Below are 26478 nucleotides of genomic sequence, written 5' to 3'. Positions count from 1 at the left end.
CACCACTAGATGGCACTAAATGCTACACACTGACCCTTTAATATCCATTATCAGGACAAATTGGCCAGTGGCCTGCAATTCAGAACACCCCCACGGTTTGTGTCATGAGGGTTGGCTGTGCAAAACGATATAAAATGCAAACATGATCTAAATATTTAGACTAAAAAGGACTGTTTTGTCCGGAATGACTCAAGGACTTGCGAAGTCAGTGATATTGTAGATGTCAGACACAGTGATGAATTTGGAAATTGCAGACAAAATCATGTTTCACTTTCAAAAATACATGTCCATTACCGATATATCTGATGAGGGAATAGCCTAAATGACCTCCTGAATGCACCTTGCATTGACATAAAACTGCAGTGAACCGTGGCTCACAACTCAAGAAGCGCTAAAGTTCATGAAATTGTTAAAAAATCTGACTACAATAACCTACTGCACAGTCATTCATCATTCAGAGAAGAGCACAGTAGCCAACATGATATAATGAAAATGTCCGCGTGTGTTTCTTGTTTCTTGTTGCAGAAGAAAATGTTTTTATATTAAAAAAAAAAAGTCATAAAGACAAGAATACACCAAACCAATGCTCTGATGTTTATGGTTATATAAAGAACATTGATTCAGCTGCTCTATTTACATTATTTACTGTATATGCGTTTTAAAACTCATCAAGTATGTCCTCATCATTATTTTGTTAAGTCACAGGATGTTTTAAGGACTATGTCAACCTGGATTCATACAAATGTAATGGACAAATATTAGAAACACCCACACTGTTGATAAAATACTTTGATGACATCTTGCTTCAAGCGCTGCTCTCGTTCCAGAAACATGTCTAAATAAAAAATAAAAAAACACACACACAAAACATTGCTTTACATAATTGGTACATAGAATGAAAGAAAGTAATAACCTTTGTATAACAAAGAAACTTTTTTATTTTACCTCCAGGTAGTTATAGCACAGTTGCACTTATAATTCAGTTGGTTTAACAGGGACTTCCGTTTTGATCAATGGTGTTATGTCTGCAAAATAATAAATATTTAAGAGGTCTTTCAATCAGTTTCAACACCAGCATAGTCATAAACACAGTCAACTCCAGATTACTAACCCTCAAAGTCGATGAAGATGATGAGATCATCGTTCTTAAGGTAATTACGCCGCCTAAGGTCAAAGTGCTTGACAAAATTTCTCCAACCCTGAGATCCTCCTCTGTGGCAATGACAGGAAGGGTCATATTCCCCTACCTTTGCAGGGTTGTCCCAAAAGTACTTTCCATTTGTTGCTAGAAGACACACAAAGATGTGGAAGTATAATGTACACCAGGGGTAGGAAACTACGGTCCTCGAGATCCGCTGTCCTGCCTGTTTGAGATATTTGTAAATGTGAGTGTGAATGCTTGTTTTTTGTGTATATTCCCCGAGTTGTCACGAGTATAGCCACCGTAGCCATAAATCCCTGTATTAATGTAGAAAAGAAGTGCAAAGATGTGGAAAAGAAGTGCAAAGTAACAAAGTTCATAACAAAGAAATCATTAACATCCCTTTCTCTCCCTGAATTTCAATTGCACGAGACAGAACTGCCCAACAAAACTGAGTGATTTTAACAGGAGTATTTTTACTGGATGCTAAGCATGCTGTAAAAATTTATCCTTTTTGCACTTTGACCAAAATGGTCTTACACCTGGTGACTGTTTTAAATTTTAGAGAGAGAAAAATAGCATAGATTCCATTTCAGTAATATTGTGCAATGTCACCAGATGTGGGCACATGGATCATAGTATCAATCTCTGCTATTGTGCTAAATATTAGAGCTTGGACTCACATTCAAAATCCGCTATTTGTTTTGACATTAACCAACGAGTCTTGAATCGACCGGAATGGGTAACTACTTGTACTTTTGCTGGGAGGGAGGGGGGAGAAACATGTCATAGTCTAAAAAATGAAAAATACAATATAACCATAATGGTACAAAGCCATTTTTACTTATCTCATTCAAACGTAGTGGAGTGTAGCCTTCACCGGCGCACTGACGCAGTTTATCAACCCATTGAAAGTTTATTTTCTTTTTTTGTTAAAAACAGCTAACTTTAATCTCCAGGAAACCACGCCATACCCTGGTCAACGGCAAACCGCAGGATGTTTTTTCTCTTTGTTTTTACATCAATCCACATTGTGTTGTCCTAGCCTCATCCGAGCTAGCACTAAAATAGTTAGTCTCTCAGATCTGGCGTCAAAGTTTGCAACAGCAAAATAACGACATAGGCATTGATACACTGCCCAACGAGGCTTTATTGACCGACTGCTTAACAGTTTAAATTGAATTGTCATAAACTTAGGGTGACTAGACATCTCTATTTAACCGGGACAGTGGATCCCGGCAGATTTTGCCAGCCCCACTGTTTTGTCTCACTTTTACGTAGGTCCCGTCCCGGCGTTCCGCTTTTTCCAGTCAATTGTTTGGCCCATATGTATGCCAAACACACAGTTGTCATAGCGATTCATTACGTAGGTTCCGTCCCGGCATTCCCCTTTTTCCAGTCAATTGTTTGGCCCATATGTATGTCAAACACACAGTTGTCAAAGCGATTCATTTGATAAACCAATTGAAACCAATCCAGTTGGCGGAATGGTCACATCACAAAGGTAACCCAAGAAGACAATAGACATTTGCTGAACGAGAATACAGAGAAGACCAGTTGATCTTTCACACCTTATACAAGAACAACAGGAAAGAGTCAAAAACAAGTGATGTTTTTGCAAAAGATGAGAGGGACACAGGATGTATTCTGGACTTGCAAATGAAAATACACCTCAAAGACAGTGTTCCAGTTACAAAAACATACAATGCAATCTACATCCTATCCCGAGAATACAGGAGATTCTCGAAAACCTTGGTGGAAACTCCTGGTTCACCCTGCTACATCAAGGTAAAGCATATCATCAAGGCTTTATCAGTCCTGAAAGCCGAGCATGCACATCCTTCATCATCGCCATGGGGTCTTTATGAATGGCTCAGGATCCCTTTTGGCCTGACCAATGCCCCGGCTGCCTTTCAGCGGTACATGGAAGGTTGATCTAAGGGATGAGGTATGTGTACCCTACCTTGACAATGTTTTAGTTTTCAGCAAGGACTTTGATCAACACATTGAAAATGTGAGGAAAGTACTGAACAAAGAGAATGAAGAATTAATCTCAAACCAAAGAAATTTGATTTTTTCTTCAAACGGGAAGTACGCTACGTTGGTAGTGTCATTTCTGAGAATGGTTACAGCACAAATCCAAAAGAAGTGGAAGTTGTTCAAGCATTGAAAAGTACAAAACCAAAAACTGTCAAAGAGGTGAGATCATTAGTAAGCTTTTTAGGCTAGGAATGAGATGCTAAAAAGTTGCAAAGGTACTGTGGTATACGACACTCAAGGACCATACCTTACCATCTCCAGTCAAATCCAGCCGAGCGTTTTAACAGAACATTGCTCAGTATGCTCAGGACACTAGAAGAAACACAAAAGCCAAACTGGAAGGACTACTGAACAAAGTGGTTCATGCATATAACTCAACAGTTCACGAATCTACTGGATTGCCACCGTTCTACCTATTATTTGAAAGACAGCCAATTTTGCCAATTGATCTTATGTTTCCAAGAGAATTTACAAAACCACAATCTCAGGAGGTGTTAAGACTTTTGATTAATGGACAAATTAATCCCTACAACAATTGCTCATTTTATTATTTATTAATGCAATAGAGCTAAATAGAAATTATGCTTTTCTATGTTTCACTCGTTTACAAATTCAAACTTTATTCTCTCCGTGGAAAGGTACGCGCATGCTCAAAGGTTACTTAGCACAGCTGATTGTCCTCTGTCATTATCATCCCTGAACTGTCAAGCAGTTTATGAACGCAGATTGCCATGCTATTTTGTTTTGCATATGCATTTTTCGTAGTGGTAGCATTTAACGTTGTGTATTTGTTAGTTAACATTAATGGATATTAACCGCGAAGTTTAATTCATGCGCACGTCGTGGACGCTCATGTACCAGGACGCATGCATTTGCCACGTGATAGATCGCGGCCAAACATAGTCAATTATTGTAACAGTGGGTTTTGTTTGGCTGTGACTGTTGCATGCGGTGCTTGCATTGAGAAACAGTTTGACGCCACTGATACGGGGATTGGAATAAAAGTTGCCCAAAACGAATAAAGCGAGTCTTGTTGCTCATTTCAGGTGGGGCAACATATACCTTACCTTCTCTCATATCTGTGGTAAGACTGCGGGCAGTAGACATCCTCAAAAGAATATCCGGGTCTTGGTCCATCACTATCAGGGTCGCCTGTCTGTTTACCGCTGGCCATTGCATCACCACATCATTCTCCCCACTGACCAAGTGGAAGTACAGCCCAGTGTAGTTCCCTGTGTAGTCAGTGTATTCTGACAAAGGCTTGACACGGACACCGTAACCGTATCCCTCAGGGCTGTAGAAACGAGGGCTGTCGATAACTGTGTTTATGTCAGCTGCTTCCATGATCTGAGAGAAGTTTTGGATCCTCCATACAGCATTGGGACAGCGTGTCTCTGATGTCATCGATGTAGATACCTCCTGAAGAAGCAGAGGGCTCACCACGTACAGCTTGGAAAGCATAGCGTAATTTGACATCTACCTCCATTGGGATATGGGCAATCTTCCACGTGTGATCAGAATCCGCTGCAGAACAAAAAGGAGCAAGAAAAAGGTAACAAAAGCGCTCTTTAACTCATTCGCTGCCATTGACAGCTATAGACGTCAAATATAAATGTGCCATTGTACATTAAACAAGAATAAAACACTAAATTAGCTTCCTGGATTACAAAACTGGAAATATTCTACAACTTTGTTCCTGTAAATGTTTTTTTTTTTTTGCCATAGTTGCTTTATACCGTGAAAGGTGCACAGTTTCTTCATTTTGCGAACAGTGCCTGTTCCATCGTCCGTTTTGACCCAGATCACAAGCCTGTCCTTGGGACTCCCGGTCATCTTGTAGAAAAATTGCAGACACTGAAGTTTCCTCTTGGGGTAGAGGGTTCGAGATTCCAGTAGAGCGGATTCCTGAGGTCTGCCAGTTGAAGTGCTGAATTGCATAAAGTAACCGGCATCTGAAAAACACAACGTATGAGAAACTTTCATATCTTAACGCTGGTTAAAAAGTATCCAATACTGACCTCTGCATTTCCCGAGGAGTGTATGATCTTCTGCGCCCACAGTGCTCTTGGTGTGGACCCAGTCGTCGTCATCAGAAGACGCTTGGATCATCCCGCAGATGCTGGCATACTCAAAGGCACATTGGTCCAGCAGGGTGAGCGGACCAGCTGTGATTGGCAAAAACAGAAAGAAGAACAGACCGCTTTGTCTCACTTTTAGGTGAGTACTAAAGTTGAGTTGATGTTCTTTATAACAGCATGGCCCAGTCTTGTCCGAATCGCCTTGTTTCTTGATGATTACAAAACCAACCCAAACACTGCAGTTCGTTCGAATGCAGTGGTGCCGTGCCATATGACATGATTTACGCTAGGTGTGTAGACAGTTGATTTGAGATGCAATGCAACAAGCGATAAATAAATGAAATTATTTGACACAAAATATTAAGCAACATTTTGTAGACTGAGTCTTTTTCTTCTTCTTTGCATTTAACTTTAGTCCCATTTTGGCCTTTTTTATGTATTCATTGTGTTATATCAGAGAAAAAGTATATATATTTTTTTAAACCACTAGGAAGCTAAACATTTCAGCAAATTGTCATAACATGTAGAGGTTCAAAATGGCACCATAAATATATATATATATATATATATATATATATATATATATATATATATATATATATATATATATATATATATATATATATATACACAGCATAGTTAGTTTTGCTTATAGCACAAAACTGCTTTCATTGTCCATAAATATCCATAAAGGTATCTGGCTCAAATTGAGGCAGAGGTGTACCATCCAGACTATGGGCGACATATAATACTCCCATGTTCTAACAATAATAATAATAATAATTATTATTATTAAAAAAGCTGTTTCTTCAGTAGTTGTTGCTTCAGGTCTTTTCTGTGCTAATGGTATAGTGCCTCGATAAAGGTGCAATGCTGCATCTACAGTTAAAATACATTGCTGCCGAGCTCAATCAACACAGCTGGAGCGCTGTGTTGAACAATGTCAGGCTGGAGGTGGCAAGCTAATTAGGTGAAGGTGGCCGCCTTAGTACATAGATAAAACCCTGCATACATACATCCATACATCCATACATACATCCATACATCCATACATACATCCATACATACATACATACATACATACATACAAACATACATACATACATACATACATACATACATACATACAGACAGACAGACAGACAGACAGACAGACAGACAGACAGACAGGCAGGCAGACAGACAGGCAGACAGACAGCTATATATGAGGCCACTGTACTTTTTTGAATAGTTGAAAGTAAAAATATATTCATAATTAACTTAGTTATCACACTTCAAGAGCAGAGCCCATTTTAGGCTCAAATACCACAAGTCTAGTAAAAAAAAAAAAACTACATATAACCAACAGGTTGAATAAAAAAGTGCTGCACCAGTCAAAACAGACATTCATACATTTATATGTACGTACAGCAGTTATACATCCTGTTGAGTCTGTGTGTGTCCAGCTTGCTGAAGTCAAGGTACTGGCCAATGATGTTGTAGAATTCTGGGATTTTGGTTGTTATAGTGGGAATGGACTGGTTCTTGTTGAAGGAGAAGGGCCTGTAATGCATGATGGACTCGTAGTCGTAAGCTGTGTTTTGGTCTGTGATGAAATCGTCATTATATTTGTTGAAGTTGTGTTCAAGTCCTGTATAAAGAAAAACAATCATCCCAAAATGTCACATCTAAGACTGATCCTGGACGTTTTTTGGTTTAATTGTTTGTGTAAGTAGTCTAGTTTTGAGAATAACGCAACTTTACCTGATTGAACTTGATCCAGCCAGATGTCCACATAGTCATCCCTATCTGTACGGGACTGCTCATGGTAAAAGCCTAAAGCGTGGAGGAGCTCATGTTCAATCACTGCCTTGTGGTCGCAGCCTGACCCTAAAGACAGAATCTGACCAGTCTGCTGGTCTCCGACACTGGAGAAACACCTACAAGAGTTGGATTATTTAAGCACTGTGTTTGATTATATTGAGTTAACAGGATTGCAGAATCTCCACAAAATTGTATGGGGGAACAATGGACCCTTTAAATTCACACGTTAAGACATATGGATTGATAAAACTATATCATATTAGAATTTTTCCTATTTAGAAATGAGGTCAATAAGGGCAACATGAACATGCTTGCTTTTGTGATGGAGGACGTTGAAACTCCACACAGACGTGATATTTTTCGAAGCTTTGTTTCATTGTGCTTATGCAGTAACTCATCAACAAACACAACAGGTTGGAAATCGCAAGTCATACCCTCCTCTCTTCTCAAACTTGATGAATGTCTTCTCTTCTTCATAAGGTTTGAAGTCAATGCAAGATTTGAGGCGATACATCTCAAAGGCCTGGTGCACGCAGCCCTTGGCGTTTAGATCTGAGGAGTGAATCAAAGTATCAATACTTAAAACAACAGCTAATTACAAACTTTGTATGGTATTTTCAAAAAGCTTGTGTTCTTGGAGTAAAGTCACTTTTCACCAATATCCATTCATCCATTTTCTGGACCGCTTATCCTCTTCAGAGTCACGTGACGCTAAAGCCTGTTCTTCGAGCGAAAGGCAGACGACACACTAGACTGGTTGCCAATACATCACAGTGCACAATGGACAGCCATTCACAATCACTTTCACACCCTCACTGAGTGGGATTTGGGCCTATGCTTCTATTTTGAAGTCAGGCTAACCCAGAGAGCATACAGATATGCTAACCACTGCTGATGCTAACACTAACGTAGCGCTCTCTTCATTGCCAAAAAAAAGAAAGAAAATGACACTACAGTGGCTTCACCGCATTGTAACCAGTGATTTTCACCAGGCAAACTTAAGTTAACGTGTGAAACCAGAGGGGAATATAGATTATATTATGTTTACATACAGAACTACACAACTTGCACATTTATAACAGCATACACAGAGGCATACCTAAATCATCACCCAAAATGTATGGAATAGGAAATTTCCATCTGTATCTTTTGTCCTTCACGGCATTCCTTCCTTTCTGAACCATACAAGAAAAGATAGAAGACATAAGAAAAGATATTGATATTGTGAAAGAAGGAGAAAAATGTCCAAAGAGCTCACATACGTCAACGAAAATGTCACCCTCAAAAAGCTTGATATCTGACCCTGCAGAAGAAATATAAGCAAATTAAAATTTGATTAGCTTCATTTTTGTCTCAGCCGTCAAAGTATATTTTGTCACAGTCTGTTGAGTAACACAGCATTTGCATCTCACCATAGTTGAGGAATGGGTTAAAATTTTCACCATTCTTATATACCTCTGTAAAAAAATAAAATAAAATGAAGTTGTAACCACCAGCTTTTTCCACACACAAACATCATTTAGACACTATACAGTATATTAAAAGTAATCCTTTGACATACCATGCACCACAGGTGAAATTGGTATCTGCGAATAATAAAAGCAACTTTAGTACATGTCATCAAAAAGTGACATACTTGTGATACAAAATGTACAATACTTACAATATGTAAGGAAGTGAGAGAAACAAGTCCAAACAATAAAACGACACCAAGCATCTTAATGCTTACCGTCACCAAGTGTGAATATGACAAGACAGCACCTGCAGCCCTTTAGAAGGCTTAAAATGAACTTTGAATCAACCGATGGGAGCGTCCAGTACAGGAGTAGTAAGCATTCTGTTATCTTCCTGTGCAAGGCTGATGTGTGATCATAACAAATTATATAGAGAAGTACATCGTTTGCCTTGTGAAGGCAGTAAAATCTGAGGGGTTGTGTGTGTGTAAATTTGCACATTGATGTTTTTGGCAAACATCAAAATTAATTATAGTTACAATCTTGGGAGTCGGGATAGATGATGATACAGCATCCTTAAATTAAATAAAAAATGTTCGCATTGGCAGTGGCATAGCAACATTCCCCAGGGGCCCCTAGCAAGAAGGGATTGTGGCAGCCATTTGTAATGTATATAGTGCGTCATTTTAAAATTGCACACTGTATCTTCAATAAGCAATCACCGTTAATTGTGCTTCATTCAAGTGACTTGTTTTATTTTACTTTATTTAACTTTAGCAAGAAACTTTCTAAGTGAGCCAGAAAACTGGAAAATAAAATTACCGATCCCATGGTCAGAGGGGGTCTGTATCATTTTCACTAGCACTAAGCAACTTTGAGGAGGATGGTAGGAACACTGCCACACAAAAACTACAAATGTGCTGACTGCTTTATGGCAATGGTGACTTTCCCCCTTCTCTATTCGCTACAAAGACAGAAGGCAAGTTGAATGTCGATGCACCTTTACTGCTTTTCTGGCTGCTGCAAAACAACTTTTTTTTGTCTGAGGAGACAAAAAAAAAGGAAGCTACCCGGTCAAAGGGGCAGTCGAGGATCAACACTGGCCTGGCTTTCACATGCTGGCATGAGTTAAAAAAACAACGCAATGCACTTGTCCTCATGCGAAATGTTGTCTTCCTTCAGGCATAACTTAACCGCTTTTGTCCATATGGCGCTGCCATAATTAACATAAACTGAAAGTTTTGTAGTTTTGCTTTTAAAAAAAAGGTACTATTTATGTATAGTAAGGCTTTTATTATTAAAGGAAATGACCATGTATAAAGCCTTACTTTATATAGATGGCTTTTGTTCGTAAGGCTTTTGTTTAAACAACCATGGCTTTTTTAAACAACATTGTATAATGTGATGTTTTTCTAAAATAAAACAACCATTTATAGGAAATCTTTAAATAACAAAATTAAAACAAGATCATTTATTTAAAAGAAAATTACTGTGTATACTATGGCTTTTATTATTAAAAATAAATAAATAGATACATACATAAATGACAATGTAATGCTTTTTATCATTATTTTTTTAAAGTTACCATATAAGACATTTATTTTAAATATAGCCATTTATTTAAAAAAATAACCATTTATTTAAACTTTTTTTTTTTTTAAACAACAACCAAAAATACCATACCAAGACGTTTTTTGTTTTTTTAAACGACCATGAGTAAGACGTAATGGTCTTTTTTTGTTTTGTTATAATTGTAATAAATAAATAAATGAATAAATAAATAATTAATAAAAGCATTTGTGTCATATATTTATTTGTAAATAAATGCTTGACTATACATTGTCATCTTAAAAAAAACACACAAAAAAACACAATATACATATACACATATGCACAATATACATGTTACTTTACTATACATGTTTTTTTTTTTTTTTTTTAAATAATTGCCTTACTGGCATTAATGGCTCTTTTTTTTAAATAAATGTCATGGTAACTCTTTTTTTTTAAATAATAATTTAAAACAAGCCTCACTATGGTTGTTACATGAATTAATAAAATAAATAAATAAATGCATATACATGGTCGTTTAAAAAATTATTTGGTAAAGTTTTACTATAAGTGTTTTTTTAAATTATTATTATACATGTTTTGTTTAGGGAGTTTTTAATGCCTTGCTATACATGGTTGTTTAAATAAACACCTCACTATATACATGTTTGTTTGTTTAAATAATAAAAGTCTTACTATACAGGGTAATTTCCTTTAATAATAAAAGCGTTACATATATATAAATGCCATACATAGCTATTTTTTTAAAAGTAAATGTCTGTCTATTCATGGTAACTTTTCTTTTCTTTCTTTTTTAAGAATTAATAAAAGTATTCTCTACATGGTTATTTATTTATTTCGTTTTTAATAATAAAAGCCTTAGTGTACATGATAATTTAAATAAATGCCCTACTATACATGGTCATGTTTTAAATAATGCTTTACTACGTGTGGCCATAAAAAAAAAAAGCCAGTTACTATAAATAGTCATGAAAAAAGCATTACAATATATGGTCGTTTAAAATAATTTATACATAAAATAAATAACACCATTTTTTTTTCTGTACATGGTTGTTTAATCAAATGCCTCACTAAACAAGGTCGTTAAAAAAATAATGCATATTCTTTTTTTTAGAGAGAAAAAAACCCTTACGTTTTGGATGAATAATTAATTAAATAAATAAATGCCTCTATACATGATCTTTTTTTATCTGTTTTTATTTTTTAAACTTGCCTAATCTTTTTATTTTTTTATAAAAGCTTTACTATTCATGATCATTTTAAAAAACGGCTATGGTTGTTTGTTAAATTAAAAAAACACATCTGACTCAAGGAATTTAAGACGGTAACTTGTCATTGCTGCACTGCTCATGTGAAGGATATGCGGTTTGTGTTAAATCTGTTGGGCCTCTGGGGCCCCCTGCTGGCTAAGGGCCTGCCTTGCCTGATGGCAAACCTTGTTCTTTGTTACGGATCTACAAAGGTGCTTTGACACTTTTAGGTGTAGTGTGCTTCTTATACCACGAGGGGACGCACGAGGATAGGAAAAGTTTGCTTTGTCAACAGCTATGGTGAATTACTTGTTTCGTTTCGTATTATGTTTCGTTTTTCCGTCGTTTAATGACCAGAAATGGTGGTACTGCAACGCATTTTAAATCTTTGGCTAATGCGTCTTCTTGTTTTGAACAAAACTGGAGTGAATTCGTTCAACGTAAACATGACAGTAAACGTATAGGATTTGACGTGGTATCCTTACTTAAAGCGTTATCGTGAAAACGCCATGGCAGTTTGAACACAACTGGAGTGAACACAACTGGAGTGAATTCGTTCAACGTAATCATTACAGTAAACGTATAGGGTTGACGTGGTCTCCTTACTTGAAGTGTTATCGTGAAAACTCCATGGCAATGTATTTAATGAAATTTTGCCCGGTTTGACAAAGGACGGCCTTTATATATGTTTAGATAAACAGGGGAGGCTCACGACGAGGTGGCCGAGTGGTTAAGGCGATGGACTGCTAATCCATTGTGCTCTGCACGCGTGGGTTCGAATCCCATCCTCGTCGAAAGAGTTTTTTATTTTTGAAACGTAATCTGCTAATCCATTATACTCTGCACGCGTGGGTTCGAATCCAATGATTCTGAAACGTTACCTTTACGCCTTCGTAACAGCGTTCTTTTATATATAGTTTGTAATGGGCTATGTTGTGTGTTAGTTTTTTAGCAAACATGTTTGCTAAACCGATTAAATAGAAATAAACCAACAAACACATACAGGAAGCAGTTATAACTGATTTAATATTGATTGTAATGCAGTATACACAATTACAACACCTACTTTACAATGATTTTTAATTGTGATAGTGAACTCACCCTACTGATGAACAAGTGGATTGATGAAAAATACAAAACAAGCATCAGTCAGTTCCAAAGGGAAAAACAATCATTTCATTTCTATTTTTTTCACTGTTTACCATCTTCTATATGTTGTGAGTAGAATACAGGACAAGTATATTATGTTACAGTGTGTACATGATTCAACTAGTTGTGAAATCCAACTGGGAGTCTTAGACGATATGATAATTGTCAGTTACTTGCAGCAGCACATTCTATTTTTAATTGTCCATTTGCGATTATACACTTTAAAATATTGGGGGAGAAACACCTTACAGTACAGTGTTAACTATGAACAGCACTTTTTCAGCAAATAATAGTAAACATGATTAAGGCAATTGTGATGTATCAAGAATAGAAAAAAATATTTGGACAAAAAAAATGAGTTTTGAATACTGTTAGTTTGAAGTTATCTACTACAATATTTATAAAATGAATAAATAAGGAACAATGATTACAAGGACAGAATCCCAAGACTAACCTAACTTTGTTAATCATTTTTTTCTGTAGTCCAATTTATTTTTGTTTCCACTATGGATTTACATGAAAGTAAAACAAATTATATGACTAAAACCGATTTATTGGCGTGTATTTGCAAAGGTTGTACAAATGCAAAGTTATATTCTGGAGTAAAACGGATATTTTGACATTTTGTTGAGAGGCATCTCATTGGGTCAAGACCTCAAACCCTGTGGACCAAAACTCCAGTGTTGCACCATAAAGCCGCGCGAAGCTGAATGACAATGACTGAGTTGGTTACACTAATGTTTACATTATGAAGCAGTTTCAATCAAATGCCACAAATACTTGGGCTTTATTATGAGCTATATGATAACGTGAAGGTAATTGTCTCTGGTAATCATGTTAATATCCAAACGCACTAAATATTTAATCATACATAAAAAAAGAAGAGGGTAATTTGTGTGGATATTGGATTCGACTGCAGCATGAGAGGAATGACTCAAACATATTTAAGAAATGGTGCAGCCTGTGTCCTTCTGGGGCTTTAAATCGGGTTCCTTCATTGGTTTCACTTCTTCCTCTTTAGGTTTGACCTGCAGAAAAAGACAATAAACATGATTATTAGAAACAAATGTTGCACACATTTTGTTTTGTTTTTAAATTTTTTTAATGTTTTCTTATGAACGCATGAACGAGGTGGGTCAGTGGTAGAGTGGTCGTCAATGTGGGTTCGATTCCATGCCATTGTGACCACGTCAAGGTATCCTTGAGCCAGTGAAGCTTGCAGCTCTTTGGATGTCCTTCTAAGTTCTGTTTTGACTTCTTGGATGACTCGTGCACACTTGGAAGTAATTCAACATAGCTGGCAGTTTCCACCATTTGTGGATAATGGCTCTGATCATGGATTATTGGAGTTTAACTCATTCAAACCCAAAAACGTATTCATACATTAAAAAAATATATATTATAGAGCTTACACAGAAGGCTTTGATACAGCTTCTGACATGAAGAGGTCGCTTAAATCAATGGTAGTTATTACAAAAACGGCCAGTAGGTGGCAGCAGAATAAAAGGGTCATGTTACAAAAAAGCTCTTTTTGCCATTGTTTTCAACAAGTTTGTGAATAATGATGAAACTTAGCTATATTCTAATGCTAATTGCTGCAAAACGGAAACAGATACAAATGTACTTTTTTGCCTGAGGAAAGAAGGAACTCTAATATTTCTTTAGGTAGGTTCCATGTTTTTATAGCTATATATATGCAAAATCAGTCAAAATCCAGCCGGGAGCAAAAGGGGTTGCTTCAGTGAAAATAGCTGCGAGTGCATGAAAATGGCTTTGTTACCTTATCCAAATCTAGTTTCTTGAATGTCTGTGGCTAGTCATGTGTTGCTTTTTAAGATTGTGTAGCCCACTTACGGTATTTTTTTTCTTTTTTACAGGTATCTAAGTGATTTCTTGATTAAACAAATCTGGTGGTAATCAGTCCTAACCTGTGATGTGTAGCCAGTTATATTGAAATAAGATTTCCAAAAGCTCTGCTTAACTACAGTTGACTCCTGATTAAACAAAAGGGGGGCAATTATTTTTCACATAGAGCGAGATAGGTCACGATTTTGTTTCCTGTAATAAATCCTCATTGAGGAATTTCATTTTCTATTTACAGTACTTGGCTTGTCATGAAAATTGGGTTGATGATTCAAAATGTTCAAGTGTATAACATTAAAGGGACTGCAACATGAAAAAATCTACTTTTTGTGGAGCTTTTATCCATGTTAAAATGCTAATTCCTCACCAAAAACATGACCAAAGTTGTGTTTTCCTCCATTCGCCCCTGTATGAGAAATTCTAGGTTATTCTGCTTTCCAAGCACCAGCCCCTCCCAACCTGAGAAAAAGAGCTGTTGCACGGTTTGACGTCATTGCGTGCGGCCCCACCCCCCGTACCGCCTCTGCGGACAAAACGCACGCCCAATTTCTCTGAGACCTCCCTCCATGGGATGATGACAAAAGTAGCGAAGCAGCCGGCTCGGACGACGTCAAGAGAGGGGCGCGGCAACCACAGGGGGAGAGGCGGGGTTTTACTGAACCGAGCGTTTTGACTTCCGGGTAAGAAAACTAGCCACCGAAATAACTCATATTTCATAAGAAATTACATCGCGATTGTGTCAAAGGTAAGTTTTCATCATTATATGCCTATAGTTAAGGTATTAAAATACCCATGGTGTAGTCCCTTTAAACACATTTTAACAATATGACAAAAAAAAACAAATCATGAAGGGGGCAATTATTTTGATGTTGCAATCGATTTCCTACCTTGTCGTTTTTGGCTCCCCTGGTGAGGTCAAAGGTGGCATAAACTTCAGGAGTACACTGCTCACTGGGGGGCGGCAACTCGAAGGGGACTGGCTCAACCAGGCCATAGTTTGCCTTCAACTCAAGCTGGGGAGGTTCAGCTGGCACCTTGTGGAAGTATCTGGGGGGGAAAAATATTAAATCAATAGGCCATGTCATAAATAAGTGCTTTTGGTTTGAATATGTAGCATAAGTGTCTTTTACAACTTTTTCTGTTGTGACCCACATCATGATAGTTTGTATGTGAATTGTTCACATTCCTGTTAATTACAATTAAAGTCTATAAAGAAGATGAAAATTGAGCGTCTCACATGAAGCCATTTTCTCTCTGGCACTTATCCAGTGTATTCTTAATGAAGCCACCCAATTTGAGGAAGAAAAGCTGCTCAGACGGTTTGGCCGTGGTTCCCGGACCTTTGGTGTGACGATACTCTTTACACAGCTCCTCAGCACGGGAATAAGCTACAAATAAAAACATGATGTCATTTTATTTCAATGAGGAAGTAGGCTAGTAAAGCGAGGATGAGCAAGTATTTGGGCCTGTACAGACACATCTGAGAACCACCAAACCTGCGTAGTGTTAAACAGCAGATACTTTTATCTGACCTAGCTAAACACATACTATGGGTTTATTGTACTTAAATTTGTCAAATCTATCCAAACACGAAAATGCGTAAGTGTTAACTTAGTAGGCATTTGAATTGTTTCATTACTATAACAAGATTCCAAAATTCTAGTTATCTAGAAAAAAAAACCATTCAATGGTAAACTGAAATTGTAAATTTAACCTACTCTGTGGTAACATAAAAAAATAATAATCCTCATATATTCATCCCATTACATTAAAGGGGAAGTCAACCTTAAACATTTCTTGACAATAATTTGATATACGTGACCTCGCTAGTCTAAACATGACATTCTGATCAAAATGACATTTGTTGAATATGAGTTATGCAGCAAAATCCAGCCATTTTTATCCATGTCAGGGGGCGGCCATTTTGCCACTTCCTGTCAACTGAAGATGACATCACAGTTGCTTGCTCAGGGCTCAGCCAACAACCAATCACAGCTCACCTGTTCTCTCAAGCTGAGCTGTGATTGGTTGTTAACTGAGACCCGAGCAACTGTGATGTCATTTTCACTCGAAAGCAAGTGGCAAAATGGCCGCCTTCTGATAGTGATAAAAAATGCTGGATTTTGCTGCTTAACTCATATTCCGTTAACACAATATTAAGCAGAATATCATATTTAGACTAATGGAGCTGCAGAGAACATATTGTCAACAAATGTTTTAGGGTTGAGTTCCCTTTTGTTATAACTCAAAGCTTCTTTTTTTTTTTTTAACTTAACATGAATCACTTCTACACTTTTGCACAACCTGTTTGACTTCTACAGTAAAACAATGACCTATAGTTACAAGAATCCATAATTTAGATCAGGCGCTGCGGCTGGGAAAATAATCAAAACCAAAACATACCCTTTTCTGCTTCTTGGAGAGATCGTATCGCCTCACCACACTTATCATTGGCCAGCAATGTCTGTCCGTGATAGCAGTACACCTGTAAACACGCAGCAGCGCATTTAGATGGAACCGCCACAGTGTTAAGGATATGCGATCACACGCACGAACAAAGTTACATAAGCCGTGTAGAAGAAGAACTTCAGCTGGAGATACTTCCTCCATTTGCTGCTGCACTCGGGCTCCAAAGTGTTTAGAGTGTGGTCTGGAGACAAGATCAGTGATTTAGTACTGCTGTGAAATGGATACACGGTGCTAACAACTTCACACGTGACAATTAGAAACAACTGTGGACTTGAAATGCTCACCAGCTTTCTGGTAAAAATTTGCCGTCTCGGATGCCAACGCTGCAACAATTGAGGCATTGTGCTTCAGTTCAATGGCTCTGGCGATTGTCACTGTGGAAAAACAAGAATGTTTGCATTCTCAATGACACGCAGACTGGGGTCAAATTCTCTTTAGTTCATTGCCTCACAGAGAAGAGAACTTGTGAGAAGATGACAAGGAAATACAACATTGTGCCTTATATGGCATTGGGAGTAAATGCACACATGCAGAGATGTCAAAATTAATTGACTATTTTACTATTTTAGTCACACTGTCAAACATCCTTATTCCGGTTAACACTCAAATAAATACTTAAATCAAATTAAAAATGAATCCCAAAGGCTCATGTATTAAATTAATTACCAAAGACGAAAACTAAGGACATTTTCACTATAATTATAGTTTCAGTTAGTTTTACTTTTTTTTTTTTTTTTAAAGCATTTTCGTTTTTCGAAAATGTTTTGTTTTTTGTTGTTGTTGTGTTATTTAGTTAGTTTTAGTTAACCAAAATAACCTTAGTGACAGCACTACACACATGATTTTCCAACTATGAAAGTAAACATACCTTCTTGAGCTTCTGCCTGAGACTGGATGATGTATGCATCAATCACTCTAGGATCCAAGTCTCTACCTTTTTCTGCAGGGGTGATGAGACGGGGGATGTGATTCTCCTGTTGGAAAAATGTTAAATCATTTTTTAAATATATATATATATATATATATATATATATATATATATATATATATATATATATATGAATTGTGCATATGGAACTTGATAAAAATCTACAATATAGCATGACGTCATGTCAAGGAGCTATATTTGTATTTAGATCGAAATTTGCTCAAAATTGCTGTCTTGCTGAACAAAAGACATTTCGTGAGATAGAGTATAAGAAGTCACTACGCATTTGTTACCCTAAGATTTTTGAAGATTCCAGCAGCAACTTTCAGGCTACGGTGAACAACTTTAGCTTCATCCTCTGAGACACTGTGAAAAACATCTCGTGAAATAACTGCAGGTAAACTTTTGTAACATTGAAAGAAAATGACATCAAGGCATACTTTTCTTTTCCAGCAAGTCTCGAGGCGAACTTGGTGTACCAGAGCGCTACGTTGAAGGCCATGGAGACCAGCTCGAAGACTGCATCTTGTTGGCCACTGAGACGACAAAATGGAACAACGTTGGATAAGCATTTTCCAATTTAAATCAGAAGTAATCATTCAATTTTGTTGCACGGACTCCCATTTCAGAAGGTGTTGGTAGAAAATCAATTATCGGCGCAAATATTAGGTATTTTGACAAATATCGGCGCAAATATTAGGTATTTTGACAAATATCGGCATTAGCCTTTTTACCAGTCTGAAGGCCGATAAAGCTGGTATTTCGAACATATTCAGACCATTTTTTCACGGCCTGCGAAGAACTTTTGAAAACTTTGACAAACCCTGATGAAAACCAAAAATTTGCTACGTTCGCATGTATTTGTCGCACAGTGAGATACAGAAACTTTTCATTTATGGATCTATTTAAAGTTTCCTTTAATAAATAATGATGATGACACTGGAACTCCATACACTTTCTATTTAAAAAGTAAGAAAATAAAAAAAGTTTAAATAAAGAAATGTTGAAATTTTGGAAAAACTTTAGGGAACTATTTACTTGTTTAGTATTTCATTTAGCGTAACACATACTGATGACCCTGGAAGCTCCCTGCAATTTTTGTTACAATTTTTTTAACAAATATTTTAATATAGTTTAAAATTAAAAGAAAAAGGTTTGTTTTGTTTTTTGACACAAATATTTTCTCTTCTGCTGCAAATTAATATCGGCTTGAAATATTGGTTACCGTCCTCCTTGACTACTAATAATCGGTAGCAGCTTTGAAAAAGCCACAACGGTCTGGGCTGAAAATTAGACCCAGTCTAACTGTACTGGGTACAACAGTACAGTATGAGTTTTTTTTCTGGCTTAAATTGAAGCAGAGGTGGTATCACCCTGACTATGATGGGTGACTACCGATACTTATTTTACCATGATCGGCCACCCTCCTACGCCATGACGTGCCTGTATTCTGAAAAATTCAACTGACTCACTTTCATTTTTTTACAGGCAACATATAATAATTCCATGTTTCAATAATAAGAATAATAGTTCCAAGCCTCTGAATTTTGTACACAGGAAAAACCCTGAGTATGTCACTGTAATGCGAGTGGAAAGAATTACTATAACAATCCATACCTTGGTGTGTTCCCTTGTAAAGTATCCGTCCATTTGAAGTTCTGAATATACCTCATCTTGTTGTCCTGTGTAGTTCCATCCAAGGATACAATAAAGCCTGTTAAATTAACCACAGTTAACAAAAAGAACACCAACAAATTCAGATTTTATATTTATAAATTAAGTGGAATGTTAGAGGCATGGGTTTACTATAGCGTACACGTATGTAACATGTTTAGTGGGTGATATGATTGAGCATGTTCATATTTCCTCAGATAGGTGCCATTTGTGTACTCAAATGCTGACAGCACCAACCATTTATTTGGAAAAGGCTTCACATGACTAGTTCAGTCAATAATGCAGTGTATTTAGAGACGTAACTAATTGTTCGCTGTACATGTTTGAACAGTGCTACAAGACGATTCAAGTTTGCACTTGCTATTTAGGTTGTAAGACCATGTTGATGTGTATCTTTTGTCAATTCATTTCAAATCAGTTCTCAAGACTTGGATTGCCCCCCCCCCCCCCCCAATAAATAAATACATTTAGCATGACATCTGACTGCATGCTTGAGGATGCTCCAAGATATCAAGAGAACGAAGTCTAGCCACTAATAAAGGTATCTATTACAACAGAGATCACAATTTGAGCAAGCAATACTGTACACGGCAGTTAGATTATATGGTCAACAGTGGCGCACATTCCATTCCCACAACTTTTTAGTGATGTTGTGTGACTGTAGCAACTGACATTGCAGGAGGGAGAAGTATGCATCTGTGGCACTTTTCATGATCTCTGCGTTGCAGGTGACATCTGTGAACATTTCCAGCAACCTTGCTCTCGTTGTCCTGAGGTCACTGTATTTGTAAACAAAATAAACAGTCATTAGGTGGTGTATAGTTGATTGGAAACCATGTGATAGATTGATAGAACATTTGTATGGCTAAAGGATATTAATCGAGACAACATACTGTACAGTTTGAGATACAATAAACATCCAATGTTTGGTCATGATAATAAATATCAAAGTCTAAATCTGATTACACTATCATGAATGTATCAACATAGACATACTTGCAGATTTTATTGGCAGCGGGGCTCCCTGCAACGCCATAGAAATTAAAGGACACAGGCGCTGTAGCCTTCAGAGGGTTACGGTGAAACCAGTGTGCCATCTCCTGGGTGAAGGCACGCCTATAATGGCTGCAACAGTCAACAGGACAACATGTTCATCTATGAGTTATGTATTAATATTAGATCGGGGAATTTTGGCCATGACGTGTTAATTCCAGTGGATAGCGCAAGCTAATAGCTAGCAGTTCACCGATGTGCTACGATGTTAACTCGCTGTTGCTAAAAGACGACAGAAAATCAACACAACACAAAAAATATATACATTTGCTGCTCCAAGTATATACACTATAGCTCAATTGTTTTTCACATCGCGTCGGTGTCTTAAAAATAAACGATTATGATTACGTAAGCTACAAAGAACAGCTATCGGCTAATATTAACGCTGCAGTAATATGAGTAATTATAGCAATGTGCCGACCGATTCTTCACATCACAAATATGTAATACTGTACCTCTATAATGGGTTAAACTTACCAATCCTTGTGACTTTGTTTTTGATGTGACGGAAAGTCCGACGTTACAAGTTACTTCCGGAAATAAACAGGGACTGAACTGTAACCAATAAGAACATACTGTTTAGTCATATGACAACAATCCGGAAAGTACTTCAACCTGCTTGTCAGGCTGCAGTACATGATACATATGCGTGTGACAAAGCTAGACGTACCATTGCAATTAGTCTAAAATATATCATTACAGGATCTGTACATAAGTGTTTGTCCTTTGGGATCAATCTTACGTTAAATGACAAATTTCAGTTACACAAAATGAGAATTTGCAAATTGGATCCTTCCCAATTTTCAAATATTTCTTGTAATAATAATAATAATAATGAGGCATTAGATTTATATAGCGCTTAAATGTAATCTGTACATAAATACTCATAAGATAATTATTATGCTGTAATACCTTGGTGAATTATCCCTACAGTATAGATCTTGAATGAAAGTGTGTACCTTATATTGTTACTGCTTTCTTTGATTTGTTTTATTCCCTTAAATACACCTGCTGATGTTCATACACTACTATTGTTTGCAGATTTTTATGTATGTTCATGCCAAAACCTTTTCAAGCCCGTAATGCCTATTTGAATGTCCTGCCAATCGTCAAGTCTTCGGGCGGGAAAAACGGTGTCTGGGGTGTTAATGGATACATTTGCCACAGCGGGCAAGTTCTGAATGGCTAGCTCACAGCACATTTTGGGGAAACAGAATTTTAGAAACACTTTTACTTGGTTGTTTCACACTTGGTGGACAGACAGACACTCAGTAAACACAACTATTTGTATAGAGTATAATAAGTGAAATTTTCCAAATGTTCGCTTTTCACACAGGATTTTATTTTTATTTTTTTAAAGTGAAGTCAATACATTAATCTTTGCAGCTCCACTTGTTAAAACATGGCATTCTAATTAATTTTGCATTTTTGAAAAATAATTTTTGGTTTATCTATAAGGAGCGGCCATTTTGCCACCTGCTATCGATTTAAAATGACACCACATTTGCTCAAGGCTCAGGTTAACCACCAATTGCGGCTCAGCTTCAGAAAACAGGTGAGCTGTGATTGGTTGTTACCTGAGCAACTGTTATGTCATTTTCAAGTGGCAAAATGGCCGCCCCCCCCAAAAAATACCGTGAGTAGACTAGTGGGGCCACATACGACATAATCCCCTTTCAAGTATAAAAAAAAACTACAATTAAAAATAATAAATTGCATCAACTAACACTACATTATTTGTTAAGTCCTCATAAGATAAAAGTGCTTTATCACAAGGAAATAAGGAAAATATATATTTTTATTTATTTATTAAACATTGATCAACAATAAACATTTATTAAAAGTAATGATCAGCCAGATAACCAAGACAACAACAAAATCACATTATTAATATCCTGCCACCAACACGAGAATCAAGAAATCTATTAGCACATCAACATCAAAGATTTACAGGATGCCTCGTGTTGACGAGGAATGATTCAGAAGAGTTTACAGTCTAAAGATGCACTATTATCAATATACCATTTTTGGTTACTGACTGCATTAGCAAGATGTCACCGGCAATTTCAAATAATGATTTTTTATTTTTTTATTTTTTTAAACATTCATTCCACCCTCCTTTTCGAATTTAAGACTAATATGCTTTGTTGGCACTATTCTGACACACAAAGGAACAATCAAAAGGCACTACTGGTCAGACAAAACTCAAATACTTAATAGAACTGTATTAAACTTTTCAAACACTAATTCACATGAAGGAATGTTCACTTTTGTTTGTTTTACAAATGTGCATTTTGGGATCTAATGGGGCAAAATTCCAAAAGGACACATTTCTCCTGTTTCAAAAGCAAACATCCAGGGGGAAGAAAAAAAATAAATCAATAAACCAAACTCTTACTGTTGAAATCAGTGACTATCACAGAAGGGAGCAAACAGGTCCAATGAACAAACCAGACTAAAGTCTGCTCACGTTAACTTTCATTATGTGCATCAGTTTAACATTTCCATACCTTCCACGTGCAGCTTTAACGGCACTTGAAATTGTACCATGGAAAGCACACATACAAAAAATAAACAAACAAAAAAATCATACATATAGTGCAATACATGACAGACTTGTGTAAAACATGCTGTCAATCATGGGGAAAATAAATGGTCATGGCAATTCTATGGCTTAAAAGAGCTAAAGCATCCATCAATCTTGTAATGCTTATTTCTTCATAGGGTTTGCGGGTAACTGGAGCTGTTGACTTGGGGTAAGAGGCGGAGTTCACATTGGTCTCGATGCATGCCAATTACAGATGAAATGTCTCAATGTATCAGTCTTGCCAATGCATACATGCTTGGAATTGATTTGTTTTGGAATGTGTATGTTTGAAAAATGTGCAGAATAGACTTCTTTTTTTTTTTTTACCTTGTTACATAAAGGCACAGTTTAAAGCCGTTTGGCGTAGTTAGTGCATAGAATATGATCTCGGATATCTCCCCACCCACCATTCTTCATGTGGTCCTTGTGTTGAACTGCTTCAGAAGCAGCAAGGACAAGAGAAGAAGGGAAAAGGCCATCTTTAGCTTTCGCAAGTGCCTCCTCGACCTTCTGTGAGGCCCATTCTGGTCTGCAGTTCTGCTTCTGGTGCAGCCCACAGTCTCCGGTGTGAAGAACCCGAGAGCCCTGAGCCACAAGCACTTTGATAGGCTTGGAAATGCAGGCGCCAGAAAGGTGCTGCAGCGTCCAGTCCCAGTTGTAATCATCATACGTGCAGAAGTCATTGCTGCAGGCCATCATCTTGTAGTACACCTCTCTGGAGATGGCCATGCCTATGTTGTGTTTTGTGGACATCCACCCAGTGGTCAGAACCTTGTTTGACAGTGTGTGGAAGCCAGTGAAGTCATTATGGTTTCCCAAAGCCAGCATATCACAATCCTGGCAGCTGTTCTTTATGTACTCAACCATTGATTGATATAAATGGAAAAAGTCTGGTAAAATGTAGTTGTCCTCCTCCAGAAATATTACAAATCCGCCGTAGCCTTGCATTGCTTGCACTCTCTCCCACACAAAGTGCATCTTCCACCACCAGTGATGTTTGGTTTGAGTGACGGAGGCTTCTCTGTAGTGCCTGTAAGAGTCCGGGTGCTTTGCATTGAGGCATCCTGTTTTGATGGCATTGTCTTTGGATATGTCCCGCGGGCAGTCCCGTGGATCCTGCCCAGGAAATTCAGTGGGATACAGCTGAGTGCTGAAAGGGAAATAAATTTGCAGTACCTTGCAGAAAGTGATCCCTTGCACAATGCCGTTGATTTCCTCTGAAAAATAGTCATGGCTGAAGATGAGGAGGATGCTGTGGACCTCTGCAGCTTTCTCCAGAGACTTGATGAGAAGTTGGAGGTATTCCGGTCTGTTGTGGACCTGCACAACCAGCACCAGCTGGGGCTCCCCTGGAAACCGCTCAGCATTTAAAACATGTTGCTTGTAGTTGGCAGTGTAGACAGATTGCCTCAGCCCGGACAGTGACCCAGAAAAGTCAAACTTGACTGTACCGCTTGAGCGTGTGCCCGGATTAGCTTGATTATTCACGTCACTTGTGCCGTTCTCTGAAACTGACAGCACACGTGTGGAAACCAAAAGAGTCCAAACCAAAAAGGAAACACCCAGAAGCACCAGCAGATTCTTTTTAGCCAGCCGAAACCTCATTTTGGAAAGGTCAAAAGAGCAACCTTTGGTCAACAACAGCTCACATTATCTAGAAAGTTCTCCTGTGTTGATTTAAATGACTGCTTAACTTCTCTCTCGCTAGCTGCCACACGCGTTGCTTTTTTTTTTTAATGCCTGTAAGGAGAAAGGAAGTGAATCAAAAATATTTTAAACAAAAGTATGAACTTTGTGTCAAAAGTTAGCTTGTCTTGACTTACCCCAGCTGCTGTGTAACTTGACAGGGTGCAATGCTCGTAACAGGAAGAGAGAAGTCTGACGGGGGTGTTTCATCTTCCTCAACTCCACAACTCATTGACTGCTGACGTGTACAATGTGGCAAAGCGTCCAGTAGTGAAAAAGTTCCGCCCCTGTCTTGCAGGCTGCAAGAAAGACCCCTCCTCCTCTAAGCGTCACAGAGAGTGAGCGGCTGCTGGACGAATCATACTTGCAGTGTTGTACGTAATATGAGAAGCAGACTCATAGATCTGACAGTCAACAAAGGGAGGGGCCGGGCATTGCTAGTTTATATATATATATATATATATATATATATATATATATATATATATATATATATATATATATATATATATATATATATATATATATATATATGCTGTCAAAGTTAAAGCATTAACTTAATTAATTACTTACAAAAAAATAGCGCATTAATCATGTATTAGCGCAGATTATCCACACTATTAATTTTGACCGGAGATGATCCTTTATCCTTTAGCTAACAGCGGATGGTTAAGTTAAAGGTAGCACAGGTTGTGTTTGAGCAATAAACATAACTACATGCAATAAAGTAAAGCATTCAATAAATGATAGCTTATGACATTCAGAATATTTGTTCATGTCAAAATATTGGGGTAATTATTTTTCCCATTTTAAATTATGCAAGTAATTAACTGATTAGGAAAATGTGTGTGTGCAGTGGATCAAATAATGTTGAAGACATCCCCATATCATTAAATGTCGATAGAATTAACATATAAAATGTGCTCTTTAAATTTGGCGGGCAAAAAATGTTGATAAAAAGCCTTTTTTAACTCAGCGATTAATCGTGATTAATCAAAATTATATATATTTAATGAACATACAGCCTTGCTATTGGTGTTCATAAATGAGTCAGTGAAGAAGCTTCACGTTCGCAAAGAAGGAACGTATCATGGAGTGAACAAGTCAGTGAATGAATGTGTTGCCATTTCCGGTTCACGAACGTATCAGTAAGTGAACGATTCAGTGAGTGAACCTGCTACATCCATTTCCCGTACGATTCATTGAGTAAACGTTCTGCCATACCAGTTCAGTCAGTGAGTGTAGTCTTGCCATGAGTGATTCACGATTTGCCAACGAAGGAACTACTCACCGAAACACCACTATTTCCGTGCCGGCGGGGACAAGCTTTCTTTGTCATGTGTTTCTCTAAGCTAACGGCTAATGTGGAGTTCATCCACGCACTGAGGGGCAAGTGCATGAAAACAAAATAGAGCAAGTCACAGTCTCTCGAGTCATCAGCACATGATGACATGCCTTGCGCTACAGCAGCAGGGAGATGATGTTGTTGGTGATATCTTTAATTGAAATAAATTATTACAATAAATAACATGTACAGATGTAGGCTACAACTAAATATTATTATCCCCTCTGTGTACTCTGTGGGTGTAGTGTCTTTTGCAATAATAATAATTATTATTAGTTTTATTATTAATATTATTATTATTATTATTATTAGCAGTAGTAGTAGTATCATAACAGTTTATTAAAAAATATCAGTTTAAATAAATTTAAAAAAAGGCACTACATTCC

General features: G+C 37.3%; 3 protein-coding genes and 1 non-coding gene across 4 annotated transcripts; 1 reads left to right on the top strand and 3 right to left on the bottom strand.

Annotated features, from left to right (window-relative positions):
- Nucleotides 1-972: 972 nt before the first annotated feature.
- Nucleotides 973-9369, bottom strand: LOC147158317 (meprin A subunit alpha-like). The gene is given in 12 exon segments (XM_086061741.1): nucleotides 973-1025; nucleotides 1112-1285; nucleotides 4249-4577; nucleotides 4579-4705; nucleotides 4918-5133; nucleotides 5200-5346; nucleotides 6668-6889; nucleotides 7003-7178; nucleotides 7497-7614; nucleotides 8162-8237; nucleotides 8325-8365; nucleotides 9339-9369. Coding segments are annotated over 12 exon segments (1710 nt in total).
- A 2681-nt stretch (nucleotides 9370-12050) lies between these two features.
- trnas-gcu (transfer RNA serine (anticodon GCU)) lies at nucleotides 12051-12132 on the top strand. The gene has a single exon. It is a non-coding gene; the product is annotated as a tRNA-Ser (tRNA).
- Nucleotides 12133-12345: 213 nt separating this feature from the next.
- On the bottom strand, nucleotides 12346-21035 carry brox (BRO1 domain and CAAX motif containing). The gene is made up of 13 exons (XM_086061069.1): nucleotides 20952-21035; nucleotides 20418-20546; nucleotides 20094-20200; nucleotides 19365-19461; nucleotides 18188-18283; nucleotides 18041-18113; nucleotides 17688-17793; nucleotides 17104-17193; nucleotides 16915-17000; nucleotides 16754-16835; nucleotides 15588-15738; nucleotides 15238-15397; nucleotides 12346-13515 (listed from the first exon to the last, which is right to left on the bottom strand). The coding sequence occupies exons 2-13, from the start codon at nucleotides 20516-20518 to the stop codon at nucleotides 13432-13434; spliced, it is 1233 nt and encodes a 410-aa protein (XP_085917195.1). The 5' UTR covers nucleotides 20519-20546; nucleotides 20952-21035; the 3' UTR covers nucleotides 12346-13431.
- Nucleotides 21036-22254: 1219 nt separating this feature from the next.
- Nucleotides 22255-25106, bottom strand: LOC147158314 (alpha-1,6-mannosyl-glycoprotein 2-beta-N-acetylglucosaminyltransferase). Its single transcript, XM_086061068.1, has 2 exons — nucleotides 24885-25106; nucleotides 22255-24801 (listed from the first exon to the last, which is right to left on the bottom strand). Exon 2 carries the CDS (start codon nucleotides 24664-24666, stop codon nucleotides 23410-23412), a length of 1257 nt encoding a protein of 418 aa, XP_085917194.1. The 5' UTR covers nucleotides 24667-24801; nucleotides 24885-25106; the 3' UTR covers nucleotides 22255-23409.
- Nucleotides 25107-26478: the final 1372 nt, after the last annotated feature.

This window comes from Leptonotus elevatus, chromosome 18 (genome assembly GCF_054856555.1).
Source record: "Leptonotus elevatus isolate MCC_2025b chromosome 18, RoL_Lele_1.0, whole genome shotgun sequence".
NCBI lineage: Eukaryota > Metazoa > Chordata > Actinopteri > Syngnathiformes > Syngnathidae > Leptonotus > Leptonotus elevatus.
Note: the sequence above shows the minus strand (reverse complement) of the source record. Positions and strands in the feature narration are given on the sequence as shown.